The sequence below is a fragment of the Pseudonaja textilis genome, chromosome 9, assembly GCF_049901715.1.
Source record: "Pseudonaja textilis isolate UNSWEBS1 chromosome 9, rPseTex1.2, whole genome shotgun sequence".
NCBI classification, from domain to species: Eukaryota; Metazoa; Chordata; class Lepidosauria; order Squamata; family Elapidae; genus Pseudonaja; species Pseudonaja textilis.
In genome coordinates, this window is record NC_141998.1 from 20,612,555 (window position 1) to 20,629,177 (window position 16,623).

At 40.4% G+C, this 16,623-nt stretch overlaps 1 protein-coding gene across 5 annotated transcripts in view; it reads left to right on the forward strand.

Moving 5' to 3' along the window:
- The window catches only part of NTM (neurotrimin), a 768,470-nt gene that overhangs the window by 656,241 nt on the left and 95,606 nt on the right, over window positions 1–16,623 (forward strand). For all 5 annotated transcript variants that reach the window (XM_026709160.2, XM_087939111.1, XM_026709161.2 and 2 more), the window contains one exon: window positions 11,428–11,553. In XM_026709160.2, the coding sequence (XP_026564945.2) occupies window positions 11,428–11,553 (126 nt within the window). The remainder of the gene's footprint in view (window positions 1–11,427; window positions 11,554–16,623) is intronic.

Consider the following 16,623-nt stretch of genomic DNA (forward strand, 5'->3'; position numbering starts at 1 on the left):
GCCTGGTTAGCAATTCGATATTTCCAGAAGAGAAGCTTCGTAATATTAGATTTACAATTCTTAATGCCTTTTTGGCAATGCTGTTACAGTAAGCTCTGGCGCTTAGGTCTTTAGATATGAGTACTCCAAGGTCCTTGACAGAGTGAGGGTCATCAGTGAAGTCATATCCGCCTAGTTTGTATTTGGTGTACTGATTTTTTTTTTTACCAATGTGTAGGACAGAGCATTTGTTGATCGAGATTTGGAGTTGCCAATTGTTTGGCCATTCAGACACATAATCAAGGTCACTTTGAAGAGCAGTAGCATTGTCGGTGGTGTTGAATAGCTTTACCTCATCTGCAAAGAGGACACAGTTGCTTATAAGGTGATCGCAAAAGTCATTGATATAGAGTATAAAGAGTGTGGGTCCTAGAACACTGCCTTAGGAAACACCATTGTTAACTGGAGCAGGGTTTGATATAGCGCTCCCTATTTTTACTATTTGACAGGAATGCAGTAATCCACTTATGAAGGGATCTGGACATGCCGTAAGAGTTTAGTTTTAACAGTAGTTTGTCATGTACCACTGATTCAAAGGCTTTGCAGAAGTCTATGTAAATTGCATCTATTGCTTTACCCTGGTCGAGTAGAATAGTTCATATGTTTTTGCAGTGTAGGAGTTGTAGATTGCAGGACATTTTTTTCCTGAAACCAAATTGTTTTTTGGAGAGTAGGTTGTTTGACTCTAAGTGGAGGGTGATGGATTGGTTAATGATTGATTCCATGACTATGCAGATTTTCAACCAGGCTGGGGTCACCTTTTTTGAAGATATTCCCCAGCCAGCCAAGTTGCGAAGATTAGACACCCCTGGTTTAGGATATAAAATTTGTTCAGATTATCAAGAATAACTGCCCTAGCACAGTCCTGTGTATGCCTGATAGTTCCTTTCTTTACTCTTTCTCTTCTTGAGCATGCAGTAGAATTTCTGTCTACTCAATATGGCCTGTTTGAATGATAACAGTTTAGTTTAGTTTACTTTATTGTCATTGCACCTCATACAATAAAATTAAATACCATCTTCATGTACATACACATCCTCATGTGCACCATCTTTCACAAATTGAGAGTAATCATGCTCATTTTGTTAAGTGGGTACCTGGGTATTTAGATCCCTTGTTTCAGGGGTGTCAAACATGATTTCAGTGAGGGCTGCATCAGGATTGTGTTTGACCTTGGGGGTGGGGGCTGGGTAGCATGTTGGGGGTGCCTGTGTTCACCCAGGAGGGGTTGCAGGGATCCATTGTCTCCAGCGGAGAAAATTGAGACCAGGGAGAGTACCAAACACTTGTAATCCAGAGGAACCTCGCTGTCCTTCTCAGTTTTCAGCTCCGACAGCCCCCCACAGACCATTGCCAGCAAAATCAGAGCTCCATTTTTACTGCCAGTCTTTCACAATTTCCAGGGCAGAACATGGGGCCAGATCTAAGCATCCAGATCTGGCCCACAGGCCTTGTTGTGGTTAGCCAGCAGCAGGTACGGATGGCTGAGGAGAGCAAGGACTCAGATGAGTGGCCAGGACCATTAGGGAGAGGACTGCTGTCTTCAGAGATTGTGGGGGCTGGCAGCAGTGATGAGGAGGTTCCCGAGGAGCTTGTGCCAAGTGCCCGTGCACGCAGGATTGCTCACAGGAAAGAGCAGTTACAACAGAACAGGCAACTTGGGAGTAAAGCTGCAAGGTAATGGCTCCTCCTTCAAGAAAATAAAAGCCAGCTGTGAAGCAAACATTCTTTGCAGGAAGCAAAGTCGTTTTGAAACTCAGCCTTGTGGACATTACAGTTGGTATTTGAAGACTCTTGTATTGTAAACTATTTCTTATTTGTTGTTTTTTGGCAGCCTTGCAAAAACTTGGCAAGGCTCTTTCTTGTCAGAGCTAATTAGTTGGAAGCAGCCTTTTATCTGTGAAGAAACAGGATTCATAGATGAAACATTAAAAAGGTTGTGCTGCTGCCTTTGTCTTATCTTTGCTCTCTTGGAACCAGGTTTGGGTCAGAACAGGCCTTGAATTTGACTCCCCTACCTTATTTCTTTCAGCAAAGGTCCATAGACACAAGTTAGATCTACCTAGGTAAAAGATCCATGCCCTGATTATCAACACCTCTCCCAAGACTTCAGACAGCGTGTCCACCCATCACATGCTTTTCAGTTCCTTAAAATGCTTCAATATGAAACACGTATCACAGGTCTGGAGCCTAAAGTTTTAGAAACTTCTCCGTAGGGATGAAGAGTGCCCGGGACCGTTATCTGCTGAGCCCCGCCTAAAGGACAATAATCAACTTTGAACAAAACAAGGATGTGTTGCTATCCTTTTCATAAAGAAGTAAATGAGATCTAAAGAAAAAAAAAGAATCACATTCCACTCTGGGGAAATATCTGCTTTTGTCACTAGAGCAGCCTGCTACATAGCTGCCATGTTTAATCAGCTCCAAGCAAGAGACATGTGGAGAAAACCCAAATTGTAGGGCAAGCAGGAATTCCCCAAAGGGACAGCTGGGTAGATGGATGGATAGCTTCCACCCATCACCACTTCTCCCACTGGAAAGTTTCCTTTTCTGTTTTCCTGGTTCAGAGTTCACACTTCTCCCACCTGCTCTTCAGAAATGGCAGCAACTTCATAAAACTATTGATGTAGCTGGGGCAAGATCACAGCTCGATTTGAAACATTACCGGGTTTATATTTATTAGCACTTATTATTATGCTTCTGTTCCCCTTGCATTGTAGACATCTCCTATTAATACCTGTTACATTGCAGGGAAGGAATTTTAAATAATTCATTTGATTAATTATTCAAGCATTTTAATTAGCATATAATAACTGTCATGTTAAATCCTAGGCTCCCGTGTTTAAATTAAAAGGGTAACTCGTGGCAGGTTTCGCTTCTGTCACTCCTGTTCCTTTACCATATTGGCCCTGTGTCATTGCTCCTTCTTCACTCCTGACACTGATTGATGCAAACCTTTTCAAGTTCCCCATCTCGGCATGGTTTGAATGGAACCCAGTGATGGCCAGTTCATAATAATTAATTGATTATCACAGCTGACATTTCTTCGGCACCTTTTCAAGCAAAGATCAGGGAAGGGAGGAAAGGAAAGCTTAAATAATGTTGGCATGAAAGCTGGGACCTTAATTCCATCCTTTTTGTGCATCAAAACAGTGCCACTCTTTGGTCTCTTCTCCTGTGCTTTCTGTAATTCGGGTTGAGTTTTTAAGGTGGGCTTTTAAAAACAAAAAAAAAAAAAAAAAACTGCCATGGCCCCATTTGATCCCATTTCAGAGGAGGAGGAGGAGAAGCTGGAACTGGAGCCATCTGTTGGAGCCTGTCAGCCGCCAGCCCCTCCAGCAGCCAAATCAAATGAGGAGGTAGCGTGGGAATCAAGGCAACCTGAGAGCTCCGAGGGGGAAGAGGGAATGGAGCTGTCAGAGATAGAGATAGAGACAGAGGTGGAGCCAGGGCTGTCCATCAGCCCTCAGATGGAGAGTGAATCGCCTCCAGATCTGGAGGTGGCTGATGAGGAAGAGGAAGAACAGCTGGGTCCAGTGCCTGATACGTGGATGTGCAGAAGGCAGAGGAGAGGAGAGCAGTGGAAATCTATGGGCTGATCCTTGGGACGGAAGAGCCACTGCTGTTAGTGAAGCCACACCCTCGCTTTGGGGATAAAAAGCAGGGGGTAGAGATGAATAGATGTGGCAGAGAACGATTCATCTCCCTGCTCTGTGTGTCTATGTGTGTGTGAGAGAGAGACAAAGAGAAAGAGAAAGAGAAAGAGAAAGAGAGAGAGAGAGAGAGAGACTTTTTGCATTTTTGGCACTTCTAATATAGGGAACATTTGTTTAACTACAGAGGATTGTCATGTTTTGGAGATGGGTCAGAACACCATCCAATGGGGATGGCACATTTCCCCTAGAATGTCTGGAGAGTCCGGTGGCTGAGGGCGATGCTGGCATCAGGGGAGGTGGTTGACCAGATGGGGAACTGCCTGCCCTCACAAACACAGGGGAGAATTGATTGTAGACAGGTGGTGGCGATGAGAGGCAGCAGATCCCCTCTGTCAAAGAACAGCTGCCTCCTCCACTCAGTCCCAGGGCACGGAGAGTGGAGCAGAGGCAAACTCAAAGGAGATCTGCATAGCTACCGGTGAGGAGGTCATCTCACTCCTCCTCATGAGGAATACCTGGCTTGAGTTGGATTTAAGTCGAGGCTGGGGGAAGGTGTCTTTGTTGGGAACATTTTGGCATGCCTTGTGAAAAACTCTGCTTTGAATCATGTTTCTGCCTTGTGGACTCTGAGCCTCACCTTGTAGACCTCCAACCTTGTGTATGACTTACATACCTTGCCTTGTGGAGTTGCACCTTGTTTTTGGACTTCTGCTCTGCCTTTGTGAATTGGTTTTGGTGATAGTTGGCTTTTTCTTTGTGGGACTGTGCTCCTCTGGCTGCCTTATGGGAAATTTGGGGTGAAACTTTACCATCGGTTTTAGGGCTATTCGTCGTGGAATTAGCAGGGCAATAAAGGACTATCAAAATATGCCTGGGCGACCTGGATCGTAACAAAATCACATGGGTGTACAGCAAATAAACAGTGTACAGTCCAAAGGTCATGATTGTAGTTCTTTTGGGAGAGGATAGCACTCATATCCACACCCTTTGAAGGGCGATGTAGTTCTCCAGCTGCTGAAGGATGGTGTGAGCTGCTGTTCTTTTAAAGTAAATATCCCATTAAGCACAGGACACCTGTAATTATAAGGCAATAAAACAGTTCTTCCCCAACTTCTATTTTACTTCAGATGCAAATTGTATCAATTAAGGCTGTAACTCTGAATTGGTTCAATCAAGAAAACATCGTTGATTAATGTGGGGACTGTAATCTATGTTGATGAGAGTTCATGACACACTGATTTAGTTTTTAAACTACTTCCGGCTACATGAGAGAGAACAGTAAAAATATTGTATTGAAGGTAATCATTCCACGCAAGAGTGGAAGACATTTGATCATTGTTAAATGTTGGCGGTATCTTGTATTATTTTGTCCTATGCTGACAATAATTGGGAATCCACAGGGCAAAATTAATTCTCCTGGATAAAGCATGAAACAAGCAGTGTTTGCTTTTTTCCCTATCAAAGTACTTATCACACCAAGATCATTTTGGTTTCATTTACCCAAATAGCGTCACCCCCTCCTCCATGCAAGACAGAGTAAACAACAAATACAGGGAGCTCAACATTTTTAGAAGTGCAACAAATCTTTAAGCTACTCTTACATCTGAAAAATTAACCAAAACTGGCTGAAGGTATTTTAAGGGCAGATTTCTTTATAAACACTTAACACAATTGGCTGAAACAGAATCTGCCACACCAGAGTTGATGGGCTTCAAGGGTTGGTTGCTACACTCATGTCAGAAGCACCTTGGATTCAAAGGATTAGCTGGTGACATCACCATTGCCCTGGGGATGTCCAGCTGGGGGCTCCTTTCATGTCCCAGCAGGGGTGAAGGACGAGAGCTCAATCCCACCCCATGACAACTCTTGGGTCTTAAACACAGACTTGATAACCTCAACTCAGCATCCTAACCACTCAAACCACCATGTTCCTTTCAAAGTTGCATTGATTTGAAAGAACTATGTGCAGATATTAGGGAAAGGTTTGGTTATTATATGGAAACCACAGATGAAATTATGAGTCATGGTGGCACAGTGGTAGAGTGCAGTACTGCAGGCTACTTCTGCTGACTGCTGGCTGCCTGCAAGTTGGCAGTTCAAATCTCACCAAATTCAAGGTTGATTCAGATTTCCATCCTTCTGAGGTGGGTAAAATGAGGACCCAGATTGTTAGGGGGAAATAGGCTGACTCTGTAAACCGCTTAGAGAGGGCTGTAAAATCACTGTAAAGCAGTATATAAGTCTAAATGCTATTGCTATTACTACTACTACTACTACTACTACTACTACTACTATTATTATTATTATTATTATTATTATTATTATTATTATTATTATTGGCCAATGGTATAAATTGGATGTTGCTAAAGTTGGCCTGGGGTTGATCTCAGCAGCTCCATTTTATTTTCTCGCCATTGCTTTCTCCTATTTTGTCTTTTTCCACTTCCCAGCTTAGCCTGCAGCCCTGGGATTTCCTGGTGATCTCACATGAAAGGATTAACCAAATCCAATCCTACTTAGCTCTTTGTGATCAGCTACAGTTTCTAGCTGCTAACAGACTCATTCTAAATGTAGACCTATCTATACATTTATTCCTTTAGATCCCAGAAGGGATATGGATTTTTTTTAAAAAAAACATCTTATTGTCCTCTTTCTATCTGAGAGCAGCATTAAAGAATTTACAAACTGAAAGGGAAATGTAGCATTGATCAAACTAGAAGAGGTCAGAGTCAGGTACAATAGTATTTCTGTTCATGAAACTAGAGGATTGTATATGTAGCTGACCTACATACAAGGAAAGAGTGCAAAACTGATAGACATGTAACAGAAATAATAGCAAGAGCAACAACACTTAGACTTATATACTGCTCCATAATGCTTTACAGCATTCTCTGAATGGTTTACAATGTCAGCATATTGGGTCCACAATCTGGGTCCTCATTTTACTGATCCTTGGAAGGATGGAAGGCTGAGTCAACCTTGAGCTGGTTAGGATTGAACTCCTGGCTGTGGGCAGAGTTAACCTGCAATACTGCATTCTAACCCCTGCACTACCACAGAAAGGGAGGGAGGGATGGAAGAAAGGAAAGAGTGAGAGAAAGGAAAGGAGGGAGGGAGGAAGGAACAGCACTTAGACTTGTCTACTGCTTCACTGTGCTTTCCAGCCCTCTCTAAGTGGTTTACAAAGTCAACATATTGCCCTCGATGATCTGGGGCTTCATTTTACCGACCTCAGAAGGATGGAAGGCTGAGTCAACTTTGAGCCGGTTAGGGTCAAACTCTTGGCTGTAAGCAGAGTTAGTGTGCAATCTTGCATTCTAACCACTGTGCCACCACTTTGAAATGAAGAGTTAAATATAGCTCAGCCAAGGATTGTATTTTCTGACAAGTTTCAATGCTGTATAGCAGAGGCAGAACATTTTCCTAGGAGTCCAGATGTTAATCTTTTGAACCTGTAGAGGACTTCCTTATCCTGCAAGACCTTTGGCTAAGGTGCTAGCTCCAGCTGGCTTCAAGGATTTTCATTTTTCAGCGTTCTGTAAGATGAAGTCAGAAATAATCCAGTAATTCCTTTTTCTCCTCAGATTTTATTTCGCCTATAGTACTGGGTCCATCTTTACTTCTGGTCTCTAGCTGTGAACCTACCAAGTTAGATTGCCCTGATCCTATAGTTTCTCCAATCTATGTCCGTTTGTGATGAGCCCGACACCTTACAGACCTTCAAGACAAATTTACTCTTGCATGGGTTTTTATGGCTCACAAGTCCTCAGATGCATGAAGCAAAGCTTGCACACTAATAAATCAATTGGTCTTCAAGTTGCTGTAAGTCTATTTGTTGTCTTTCTTCAAAAGCTCTTATTTGTTTCACATGGACAATTATGGACCTTCTACATCAGCTTCCATAAAGTCACATTGGGACCTATATTTCATATCCTACTGGTTTAGAGTCTTACTTTGGCTACCTTGCAATGGGGTCAGGTGTCACCACAAACCAATATTCATGTCTAAATATTTTTCCCATCCTCTTCTTAAGCCCATTCTACTAGCTTGGTCCTTTGTGGTTCTCTAGCATACAGTTAGAATATTAGCTCTCAAGTCAGAAGCCAAGAAAATGAACTCCCTATAGCCTTTCCAGACATAGGGTAATTCATTATTACCTTGATTTCCACTTAAAATGTACTTTAACTACACTTCCAGCTACAAACCTTAAATCAGCTCTCATGTTCACAGAAAAGTCCATCATTTTTTATTTTATTGCCAAGTGTTGGCATGACATAATCCTTTCCTGAGCGTCTCCAAGTGTTTTACAGATCAATAAATTACTTACTTTGTGTCAAAGGCAATGAATGCAAAGCCTCTGTGTCCATTCTGCATTTATTCAACTTTCTTGTTAAAAAGACTGGCACATGGATGGGACATAGGGAAGGAATTGCAGAAAACAGATTCCAAGATATTAAAGTATGGAGGATCCTTCTTTTGGGGGGCTTATATATCAAATATATGGATTTTCTCTGAGAGGCCATGAGCTTCATTTGAATTACCTAACTTTGTACAAATAAAAGTGGGGAAAATATTGAGAAAAATACAATAATAATACCTTTTAGACTTATATATTGCTTTACAGTGATTACAGTCCTCTCTAAGCAGTTTACATATTGCCCCCAACAATCCGGGTCCTCATTTTATCCACCTTGAAAGGATGGAAGGCTGAGATTTGAACTGCCAAATTGCAGGCAGCTGGCAGTCAGCAGAAGTAGCAGGCAGTACTGCATGCTAACCACTGTGCCACCTCGGATCAACATGGAAGTTGGTTTCTGTACTTCAAATTTTTAATCATATCCAGGGGCAAAATTTCTGCCAAATAACTCCTGTTGTTGTTGTTAGTTGCGAAGTCATGTCCAACCCATCATGACTGCATGGACAACGTTTCTCCAGGACTTCTGTCCTGTTGGCTAGTAGTCATTTTGTTTAGCAAACGTAGTAGAGTTTGAAAATGATTTGTCATCACCCTGTTTTCTATTTCTTGGTTCTTTTGTTGTTGTGTTTTTATTAGCCTTTTTTTAATCAGTCAGTATTGTCTTTATGGTTCAGTTGATGCTTTGGCATGAGACTGTTGCTATTTCATATTGTGTTTCTTGATCCCCCAACACAAGATAGATAGATAGATAGATAGATAGATAGATAGATAGATAGATAGATAGAAAGATAGAGATATGAACTTGTAGGTATTTAATAATTAAAATACATAGACAAATATATGAGCATTTCTCAATCAATTGTTCCTATGTGAGATAAATAAATATCATGAAGTGTGCAAGAGATGGTTACATGAATTTAAATTTGCTGAGCTTTTAGACTAAGACGAAAGAGGTGTGTAAATGTCAAAACTTCATGGGAAAGAAAACTCAGGCTTTGAAAATGTTAAATGCATGATGGGACTGATCAAATAGTATGCCAAGGACATATTAATATATGATGGACAGGAGGGAGATATGGGATTTTTTTTTTAATCCTTGGCACATATTCTTATAAGGAGAGTTTTATCTACACTGCTAGGTATATTCTCCCAATCCATGTGATCTGAGAGAATATAATTGGTAAGCAATCCATTTTGAATGAGTTGATCCAATTGCCCAATAAAAGTTACCTAAAATTTATAAGCAGGGGGCTTGCTTGCCATCCAGACATCCTTCTGAATTAGTTCTGATTGGGAGTGGCTAGCATTGCAGAATGTTTCTGCCTTTTCTTAAGCTTCTACAAAAATATTTATTGATAAAGAGCTATGAAGAGAAATGTCATTACATCTTGGATGAAAGTTGGTGACACTTGCAAGGCTTGGCTGAATTGCTTTGAGGACCACATCAATTTCTGTTGCTTATCCTTCTACTGGAAACAAATGTTATTGTGGTTCAATAAAACCACAGTGAATGGTCTATTATATTGAGTTGAACATTGGTCTATTTAGTCCAACATGACGATCATTGACCAACTGTGGTTCTCCGTAGTTCCCATTAAGAAATTCACCTGTGAAAATTGAGGAAGCCAAGGTTTTGAATGTCACATTATATACGCAATCCTAGTGAATATCTGTACAGGTAGTGCTCAAGTTATGACTACAATTGAGCCCAAAATTTATGCTGCTAAGTCAAACATTTGTTAAGTGAGTTTGCCCCATTTTGCAACTTTTCTTGCCACAGTTGTTAAGTGAATCATTGCAGTTCTTAAGTTAATAACATGGTTGTTAAATGAATCCGGTTTGTTAGAAGGTCACAAAATGGGATCACCTAACCCCAAGACACTGCAACCATCATAAATATGAGTCAGTTGCCAAGTTTTTTATGTATTTATTTTTTATTTATTTTGATTAGTCAATCGCTTACAAGATAATAGGTATAAGTATATACGTAGTTATGAATACATGAAATGGGTACATATAAGAAAAATAAAAGAAACAATAGGACAGACATCTTAGGAAAGGGGTGAGGTTAATAGTAAACAGTCTAAGGTTAAAGTTTTTGGGGTTTGGGGAAGAAACCACAGAGTCAGGTACAGGATTAAAGACACTGACCACAGTTGCTTAAGTCGTATCTCCTGCAATCAAGTTTGGTGCAGTTAACCTTGAGTTTGTATTCTATTGTGTGCGCTTGTGTTGTTATGGTTGAAGCTGAAGTATTCATTGACAGGTAAATCATTGCAATGTATGATTTTATATACCGTACTTAGATCAGACCGAAGATGGTGTAATTCAAGGTTTTCTAGATCTAGAATTTCAAGTCTGGTGGCGTAAGGTATTCTACAATGAGTAGAGGAGTAGAGAACTCTTCTTGTGAAATATTTCTGGACTTTCTCAACTGTGTTAATATCAGATACGTAATGTGGGTTCCAGACTGATGAGCTGTATTCGAGTATTGGTCTAGCAAATGTTTTGTATGCTCTAGTTAGTAGTGTGATATTACCAGAGAAAAAGCTACGTAGGATTAGGTTAACAACTCTTAATGCCTTTTTGGCTATGTAGTTACAGTGGGCTCTAGCACTTAGATCATTAGAGATGTGTACTCCAAGGTCCTTGACAGAGCTTGGATCTTCAACAAGGTCTTGACTATTCAGCTTGTATTTTCTGATTTATTTATTTTTGCCAATATGTAAGACAAAGCATTTATTTGTTGAGATTTGAAGTTGCCATTTGTTTGACCATTTTGATACATAGTCAAGATCTTTTTGAAGGGTACCTTTATTGTCTGTGGTATTGATGTGGTATCTGAATTTTGATGATGAAGACCTGGGCACATGCTATAACAGTCGCAAGTGTGAAAAACAGTCATAAGTCACTTTTTTCCAGTGCCGTTGTAATTTTGAATGGTCACTAAATGAACTATTGTTAGTCAAGGACTAGTCTGGGTGCAAAATGAGGATGCAGGTTTGTTTTCCAAGCTTGTGGGTTGGTCCCATCACAAGCCGAAACATAAGACCCCCACTTGACGCAACCCACACCTGTCCCTCACCTGATGTGACCTCCTCATCACAAGATCTACTGACCACATGAAGCCTTTAGAAGCAGAAGAATACCAACACTGACATCCCCTAAATTCTGCTGAAGATGTTATCTTGCCTGGTAACAAAATGTTCAGAAACCAACTCACAGAAGTTGGCTTTCAGAAGAATTTTCAGAAATTATAGCTTACCTAATTATCGAATTCTTGGATTGACATTTTTACTTTCCTTGTCCTTGCAGTACCTCCCAAGATTGTTGAGATCTCTTCGGACATCTCCATCAATGAAGGTGGCAACATAAGTCTCACCTGCATAGCTACAGGAAGGCCAGATCCAACAATCAACTGGAGGCATATTTCACCTAAAGGTAAGATCAATTTTTAAATGATCCCTCCCCATCAAAATCCTGGTGTTGGAATGTTGCTGCCTTACAAAGTAGGATGCCTTGATGCCAGATGTCCATTCTTGACAACTATTTTATTTGCTTTATTTATTTTAGCATATTTCCTGGTCTGAGGAGTCATTGTGCCTATGGATATTAATTCCCTAGTGCAGAGGTAGGCAGAGGTTATGGGTTCTACTTTTTCTTCTCTTTTCCCCCTTAAGATCCCAAAATACACCAAGCAATATATATATATATACATACGCAAAATAATAGCTGAGCTAAAAGATACAATAAGACAATTAACATCAGCAAATGGAACATCTGCGGCTGACTCGGTGTATTTGTTCCCTTCTGCTATACACAATTGATATGTAATGAGAGAACAAAGTACTTCAGTCCACCCAGAACTGAATAATGTGGAGGAACCTCTTCAACAACAATATATTGTTATATTCCACAAGAGTGTTACTGTGCCCCAAAAAAGAAAGAGGAAAAATAGCAACAAGGCAAGCAAGCTTTCCAATCATTTGATTTCATTGATCAATTGATTTTCAATTTGAAAACACAATTCCACTGAACATTTAAAAATGTAATGTGACTGAAACTCAGTTTACTCCACAACATGATTATTTCCCACTGATAAAGTTTGTTGTTGGGTGTATTTGTGTGTGTGTGTGTGTGTGTGTGTGTGTGTTACAAGACTCGTTTACCCAACCTTAGTCTAAAATAGGATAGATTAGGAAGGAGTCTACTGTTGTTATTGTGTTTCTGAGCTCAAGAAGAAGAAAGGGAAAACGCCCAGCCAGGTATAAATTTCATAATGGCAGGTTTCAGTCAGATTATCACTACTTTTTGCCTAATAATTGTTCAGTGAACAGGATAAAATAGAGAAAGATTTGAGAAGAAGCAGAAAAAAGGCTGGCACTTTTTGACCCACATCTTCATCTTGTACATATTTTCTCATTCTGACAACCCATCTAACTCCACTGTGGTAGCACAGGGTTCATTTGTCATCCATGGGATTTAACTTTGGCTGCTGGGTTTCACTTTCAGGTGTTGCCACTAACATAATTTTCATTCTATTTCATTTTATTTTCATTTTATTTGTTTGTCAAACATGTACAAGATAACAAGTATAAGTATGAACATAAACAGGATCAGAGAAAGTAAATACAGATAAATGGGAGCAGTAAGACAGTGATGGTAGGCACGCTGGTGCGCTTATGCAGGCCCCCTTTAAGGACCTCTTAGAAATGGGTTGAGATCCATTTTTAATCAGTTTGAGGTTGAATGTCAACTCATAAAATATTTCTCTGGCCATTTAGAGTTGCCAACAGAAAGGGAAGGGGGAGTACTGTAGCAGCTGCAAAAACGAAATTGCATTCCATAAATGTTTTCAAAGATAGTAACTAGGTGACCGAAGTTTCTGCTGCGCAAAATTCTAACTGGAGAGTATGATTGATGACTCTGGGCTATGGATGTGTCCCATTGGAGACTATGAATCACGATATGCCCAGGAGGTGAGGGAAAACCAGGGTCAAGGGGGCTAATGAATGATGTGTCTCAGAGTCGGCTACACCCAGGCAGCACCAGCATGTCTTCTCCTAATAACTTTTCTTTGAGCTTTGAAAATCAGGCTAGAGACTCATGATTTAAATGGGGGTCAATACCGGAGTCCTTTGGTGGGTTGAGGCTGTAACAACGGAGTCATTCCAGCTGTTGACCACTCTGTTGCTGAAGTGGTATTTACTGCAATCAAGTTTGGAGCAGTTTTCCTTGAGTTTGTATCAGTTGCTTGCCCGTGTATTATTGTGATTAAAGCTGAAGAAGTCATTGATAGGCAAGATGTTATTTATTAGCAGACAATTTTGTGAACTATGCTTAGATCTGACCACAGGCAGCACAGTTCCAGATTGTCCAAGCTCAAAATTTAGAGTCTGGAGGCATAAGGAATTCTATTTGCATTCTTCAAAGATGTTGTCAGTGTTGCAGCAAAACCAGATCCCGATCAACAACTCCAAGACAGGCAATTTCTCGAAGTTTCTTTTTATTGGAAAAGTCATACTGGCACATCTGGGAAAACACGAATCTGAGAGTTCTGGGTTTTCCCTCAGGAAATCAAAACCCCAAATCCAATCTCTGCACCCATTAGTCCATCATGTCATCCAATCACCATCTGTCCCAACAAGAAACATCCCTTCCACGAGGCCTCCTCCAGGTGCAACAATAACATCACTTTGACCAAACAGGCAACAAATAGTAAAAATAGGGACCGCTATATCAAACCCTGCTCAAGTTAACAGCTTGGCCAGGGCAGCGTTCTAGGACTCACACTCTTTATACTCTATATAAATGACCCTTGAGATCACCTTATAAGCAACGGTGTCCTCTTTGCAGATGATGTAAAACTATTCAACACCACTGACAATGCTACTATCCTTCAAAGTGACCTTGATTATGTGTCTGAATGGTCAAACATCTGGCAACTCCAAATCTCGACCAACAAATGCTCTGTCCTACACATTGGTAAAAAAAATCAGTACACCAAATACAAATCAGGCGGTTATGACCTCATTGATGATCCTCACTCTGTCATGGACCTTGGAGTTCTCATATCTAATGATCTAAGTGCTAGAGCTCACTGTAACAGCATTGCCAAAAAGGCATTAAGAGTTTTAAATCTAATCTTATGAAGCTTCTCTTCTGGAAATATTGAATTGCTAACTAGGGCATACAAAACTTTTGCCAGACCAATACTCGAATACAACTCATCAGTCTGGAATCCACACTGCATATCAGACATTAATACAATTGAGCAAGTCCAGAAGTACTACACTCCTCTGCTCGCAACAGAATACCCTATATCACCAGGCTTGAGATTTTGGGCTTGGACAACCTCGAACTATGCTGCCTACAGTTAAGCGTGGCACACAAAATTATCTGCTACAATGTCCTACCAATCAATGACTACTTCAGCTTCCACTGCAACAATACAAGAGCACACAACAGATACAAACTCAATGTTAACTGCTCCAAACTTGATTGTAGAAAGTACGACTTCAGCCACAGAGTAGTCAATGCCTGGAATGCACTACCTGACTCCGTAGTTACATCTTCTAACCCCCACTCCTTTAACCTTAAACTAACCACTATTGACCTCGTCCCATTCCTAAGAGGTCTGTAAGGAGCGTGCATAAGTGCACCATTGTGCCTCCCGTCCCTGTCCTATTGTCCCCATTTATTTGTACCTATTTCCTGTATTCTTACTCATATTTATACTTATATCTATTACCCTGTAAGCGATCGATAAATCAAATAAATAAATAAAATAATAAATAAAATAAAATAGAAGAATGCTGTTATGTCTAACTACTAACACTCTAAAAATCACCCCTTCTAATTTCCCAAGCACAGGAATGTGGCAGCGTGGAAGTTTCTGGTGTTAATATGGCTTCCAAAGCTGACAGATGTTTTATTCCCTGTTCTCCACCCATTTTTTTTTTCCTCCAAGTGCTTTCCTTCAGCTGAAATCAGAGGTCTCCATTATGTGTAGGTTTTAGCTGCTATGGAAACACTGAAGCAACCAAGAGGAGAGGAGCAAACTAATCAGAGTTTTACCCGCAGAGTTAGGTAATTTTCTTGAGTAGTTTCGGCCTGAATTCATGTGGAGATTAGGTGTTCTGAGAGGGCAACATAATCACCCTCAAATAATGGTAACCCGAGGGTCCTTTTTTCCATTCTGTCCAAAATATTTCAAACTAGTTTAGCAGGCCTTCCAAAAGTTTTTACATAACACAAGATGAATCTTAGAAGATTCATCGAGAATTGTGTCTTCTGTTCTCACAAGTATTTCAGTTCTCCTGCATTTCTGCTATCCCATTTTCCAGTTCTTCTCTGAAAAACCGTGGCTTCAGTTTTGCTGCCATGCAATTCGAATGGTTCCATATTGTTTGCTTCGAGGGAGGCCTTTTACTATGGTCTTTAAAACAAAACATTGGATAAGTGACTCATTGTTGTAATAGACGGGTGATGACACCCGGCATTGTGACAATCTGGGAGATTTCTTACAGCTTCCTCACAGGACTTTTATTTTAAGTTTTTCCACTAATGAAATTTAACCACTAGAAGAATTGCACAGTTATCTCATAATTATCCCACACAGAAACACACACAAAAAATGGAGGGGCTGAAACATGTAGAAAACATCATTTTTTAAAAAAAAACTTTTTTGACAATCTGAACGCTATAACTAAAGAATTTAACAAAAGAATATAACTAATTAATTCACCAAAATTAGGATTAACACCTGTATTTTAGATAGAGATAATGTGATGTGCAATCTGTAAGAGACTTGTTTACATCTTTTTGCTTTGGAGTACTAAATTGTTAAACTCTTAGGAATAGAAATATTTAGATAATTTTCAATTGATATATATATATATATATATATATATATATATATATATATATATATATATATATATATATATATATATATATGGATCTTTGGTTGTTCGGGTTTTCTCCGTGTAAGATTCGAAGTATCTAGGCAACGTTTCGTGATGAGTCTCATTCATCATCTTCAGGCTTCTGTCTCTGGCTCTGTGCTTCTCAGAGTAATGGAGATTGCAGCTGCTTCCTCCTTTTAACTGCCAGTGGGGTGGGACTTGATTGGGTGGGGGCTTGGCTGTGTTCTGATTGGGTGGGGTGTGTTCTCATTGGTAGGGGTTTGGCTGTGTTCTGATTGGTTGGGGGTTAGCCGTGTTCTGATTGGTTGGAGGCGTGTTCTGTTCAGGTGGGGCTTGGTTGTGCTCAGGTTAGTCTTAGTTGCTGGGGATTTGAGCTGGAGAGTTGTGATCTTGCTGTTTGGCTTCTAGTTCGTGGTCCTGCTGCATCTTCATAGTGGGTGTCGGTTTGCTTCATGTATGGCTCAGAGGGGTTTGAAGTGGGTAGTGATGCAGCTGCAGTGCAGCTTCTGGTCCATGGTCGTTTCTCATTTTCTGAATGGGTGGGAGTCTCTCATGGGTGTGGGTCCGGTGTCCTTCTTCATGT